The sequence below is a fragment of the Chiloscyllium plagiosum genome, chromosome 11 (assembly GCF_004010195.1).
Source record: "Chiloscyllium plagiosum isolate BGI_BamShark_2017 chromosome 11, ASM401019v2, whole genome shotgun sequence".
Taxonomy (NCBI): domain Eukaryota; kingdom Metazoa; phylum Chordata; class Chondrichthyes; order Orectolobiformes; family Hemiscylliidae; genus Chiloscyllium; species Chiloscyllium plagiosum.
In genome coordinates, this window is record NC_057720.1 from 24,499,510 (window position 1) to 24,503,481 (window position 3,972).

The 3,972-nt window shown below is 35.0% G+C and overlaps 1 protein-coding gene across 1 annotated transcript; it reads left to right on the forward strand.

The window, feature by feature from the left end:
* Positions 1–993: 993 nt before the first annotated feature.
* LOC122554227 (transmembrane protein 125-like) lies at positions 994–3,759 on the forward strand. The gene has a single exon (XM_043698901.1). It carries the CDS (start codon positions 1,773–1,775, stop codon positions 2,433–2,435), a length of 663 nt encoding a protein of 220 aa, XP_043554836.1. The 5' UTR covers positions 994–1,772; the 3' UTR covers positions 2,436–3,759.
* The last annotated feature ends 213 nt before the right edge of the window (positions 3,760–3,972 follow it).

Consider the following 3,972-nt stretch of genomic DNA (forward strand, 5'->3'; position numbering starts at 1 on the left):
TCTGGGTGGGTTACTCTTCAGAGGGTTCGTGTGGACTTGTTGGGCTGAAGAGCCTGTTTCCATACTGTAGAGAATCTAATCTAATATGGACTGAGAGCATCATGAAGAGCCCATTTCTGTGTTATACAGTTCTATGTTCTAAATACTGGAAGTATTTATTTGAATGTGCATACTTTATTTGATCTTTACCAATGGATTTTACTGTCTTTAAGCAGTAGTAAATCAACTACCTATTCCAGTGATAACTTGAATTAACCTAAACCTACATAAAAGACGATCAGACAAGCAATGGAAATGTACATGCAGCAAATAATATTTAGTCCTATTATAATCTTAATATAAAAGTATACAACAGAAATGAGATTCAGATCAGCAGTGCAAGTAGCCCTTCCCTTTTAAATACCTATGCGGACAAACCCATAAGCCTACATAAGAGCAGTAGAAGGTGGAGTCAAAATATATTCACAAGAGATTTACCAGAAGCAAAACCCTGGAACAAGGAGACTAAAGTGAACTGGAAAAATCCCAAAACACAGGCTGAGAATCAAGATCCTATACATCTTGGTGTTGAGATTGAGACTCAAGTGACTCCTGCTTCAATACATTTGAGCCACTTGAATAAGTTCTTAAAGAAATTGAAAGAATTCACCTGCATGGGACCAGGAAATGAAAACTCCACTTGCAGAGGCTGGAACAGATGATCTAAACAGAAAAGAGACTCATTGGTGAGAAGACTGTAACAGAGTGGCTTAAACGAGAAGAAGAAAGTTTGAAGATTGTGCATTTTATATTAATTTCAGAGGAGAAGGTCACCAGCATTTGGAATACATGCATCAAACTCTGAGCGAGAAAAATCTCTCACTTGTATAACAGGTTATACCTGTTGGAAATGAAACTGAGCTGGGGAGCTGCAACTCTTTTCTACAGTAAATATGTACATAACAGGGAACTAGAAATTCATCTGAAGATGTCCAAAATTACACAAGACCTCAAGGAATGAGTAAGTAATTTAATATTGTATGAATGAGAGATATGTAATCCCTGAGGGAACAGCCACTACAGCAAGTCAAAACACAATGGAATACAGCTTCAATGGTTTTTGATTCTACAACTGTGTTGATTTTCTCTGGATAACTTTAGGGTCACAGCCTTCGGTTCCTAGTCTTTACCTGAAAAAAATCAAGCTGAAGATTTGGACCTTTCCTAAACCATAGATTGAAACATATAAACCTCATTTTTGACAGAAGCATGACGGAGATCGAGAAGTAAGGAAGTGTTCCCCTAAGTAAACACAGCATAGTTTCTGACTTGTGAAACTTTGGAATTATTCATGTGACTCTAGAGTGAAGGAACATCCTCAAATTTCAGCTGAAATTTATTGGTTTGCGTTGAACTGTGATTCTGTGATATGAAGAAAATCCTGGTTATGCTGAGTTAAAAATTATATACAGCACAAAATGTGTCAAACTTGTGATTTCAAATGTCTACAACATCCTGAATTGAAGCACTTGCTTTATTGTGGAATGATCTTTCTATGTAATTCCTGAAAACTCTGCCGTGAGATCCCAAAAGACATAAGAACAGTTCGATCAGACTCCTGATTGCTTATTCAACGTCTTAACTGAGAATCTGGACTGAATTGAAGATTTGAATTTAGAATATTATTTTCCTGGGCTTTTGAGATTTACTGTTTGCTAATTTAAAACCTTAAATTTTGGAGGCTTGGTCTCAATATTTTTTGCATTTTGATTATTTGTGAACAGCTTTTCCAAATGTCTGAACTTTCTGAGATCAGGTCTGGCCGTTTTCCAGCAAATCGTTCCCAGATTCAACAAAGTATTTTGGATGATCAGATCGAATTGTGGTGGTTCCAAGATGCTAAAAGATCCATCTTATGTTATTCTGTGGCATTAGTCTTGATCCTAGCAACTGGAGTGGGGGGAATTGTCTTAATCTCAACAGTTACTAGTAAATCTGGAGAATGGAGATTGGGAGTAGGCATTTTCCTGTGTTTATTAACTTTACTTATCCTTTTTAAACATCTGCTGACCTCTGCTGTACAGGATATGAACTGTGTAAGGAGTCGAGCTCAGATTGATAGGTTAAGGATTGGAGGGTTAATTGATTATTTGGTTATTTTAGTCACTGGATTCACGACATTAACCAGTGGTTATGTACTAATAATCGTAGCAAATGCTGATCCCTATCCTTCAGGTCAAATCTGGAATGATATGTTAATTGCTGGAGTGATTCTCACTGTGGCTGGGTCCATTATTCTCCTTTCACTCTTTCTCTATGTTATAATATTCAAGCTTTGTCCCCACTTAGCATCTAGGTCCACAAACAGAAGGGCCCCAAGTATTTATATCATATCTGGAGGTAACTCAGAGGGGAGGCAAGGGGGTTTCTCCTCTAGTACTGCCAATCTGATATAACTAACTGACTCCATCAGGAGGTTGAGATTAGTGCACAAAGTGAATTTATTTGACTGATTTTTGACATTCTAATCATGGAATAACTGCAAAGAATGATCTGATTAAATATGTGAAAATAATTTAAAGCTATAATATATACCTTTTTTTATCAATTGTAATAACTAGAACTGAGTTGATAATGATAAGCTGTAACACTTATTGTCTGTCTGCTGAATACACAGACATTAGTGACTCAAATGTGAATGAGATAAAAGTTATAAGGGTTTTTTTCTGTAATTCATAATAAATCAACTTCATGGAAGCATAAGCAGGTATTTGTAGATTCTTATGAAAGCATTACTGTAGCTTTCATTTGTGTGAATGCACAAATTAAAAATGAATGTACACAGAAAGTAAAATTGTTATTTAAGTATGAGCTTTATTTGGTTTGTATAAAAGCAAGTTAATTTTCTGGACTTCAGTTTTAAATCCCTTCAACTAACTACAGAATGGGGAAAGTTAAGCTAGTGCTGCCTACATCTAGATTGGTCTATCAGTTTGATCCTATAAAACAAAGAACAGTATTTTTTACTTAGCCAAGTATTTTACTTTGCATATTTGAATACCTAAAAAAAAGTTGTATGTGCATGCACAAAGTATGTAAGCAGATCATTTGCAAATGGATAAATGCAGGCTAAGGTTCTTCACATGGATGGACAGAGCCACACAAAGAAGTGTATAGAGTGAGCTAATTCTTGTATTTACAGTAATCCAAACTAAGCATAGATTGACCTCCAACACTTGGTCACAGAAGTCTGTTGACACTAATACATGGTTTCTGAACTTACTATGGAATATTTAGAGATCCTTGGGGTGAAGCTAAATCAAAGTGCTCCAATAGGTCATTTATTTTTGGGCCTAGAAACAGTTATTTCAATAATTATTGATATACCAGTGTTTTGAATAGGTTTCATGTTTCATTTGAGAATATATTCCTTCAATCAAACTTTGGACATTGAATGATTCAGTAAACTTCCCTCATTGGTATGAGTACGATTTATTTTCCTGATCTTTTGACATGTTGAAATTTTAATGCAGAACAGTTTTAGACCTCAGCCTAAATTGTATACAATATATTTTAAACTTGTGATCCCAACAGAATGTAAATATAATCACAAAGACATTATATGTTTATTCTTTATAATGGATACTGATGTATGTTACCTATCTTGTGTTATTGGTGGCTTTTGGGAATTTTTATTATGTATTTTAATGAGCCTTTAATACAGTATAAGTAATGTATGAATTAATGGGCAATCTTTATAAAGTTTATACTTCTGTGGAAGCTTTGTACAACTCAACCAATCTATGATTTATTTTAATCTTTTACAACAATTTGTCTTCCACTAGTTGCAGTATTGCAGGAGATTTAAACAAAACTCATGCTTGTCATGTTTTCATGTTTAACATTACCACACTGACTGCTGTAAAAGCTGCTTGACAGCATAAAGACAGTGGAAAGAATAGAAGAGATAGGGCTGGGCTGCAGATACATTGA

Excerpts from the sequence above, each read along its gene's own strand:
- LOC122554227 (XM_043698901.1), top strand. The coding sequence starts at position 1,773 with ATGTCTGAACTTTCTGAGATCAGGTCTGGCCGTTTTCCAGCAAATCGT.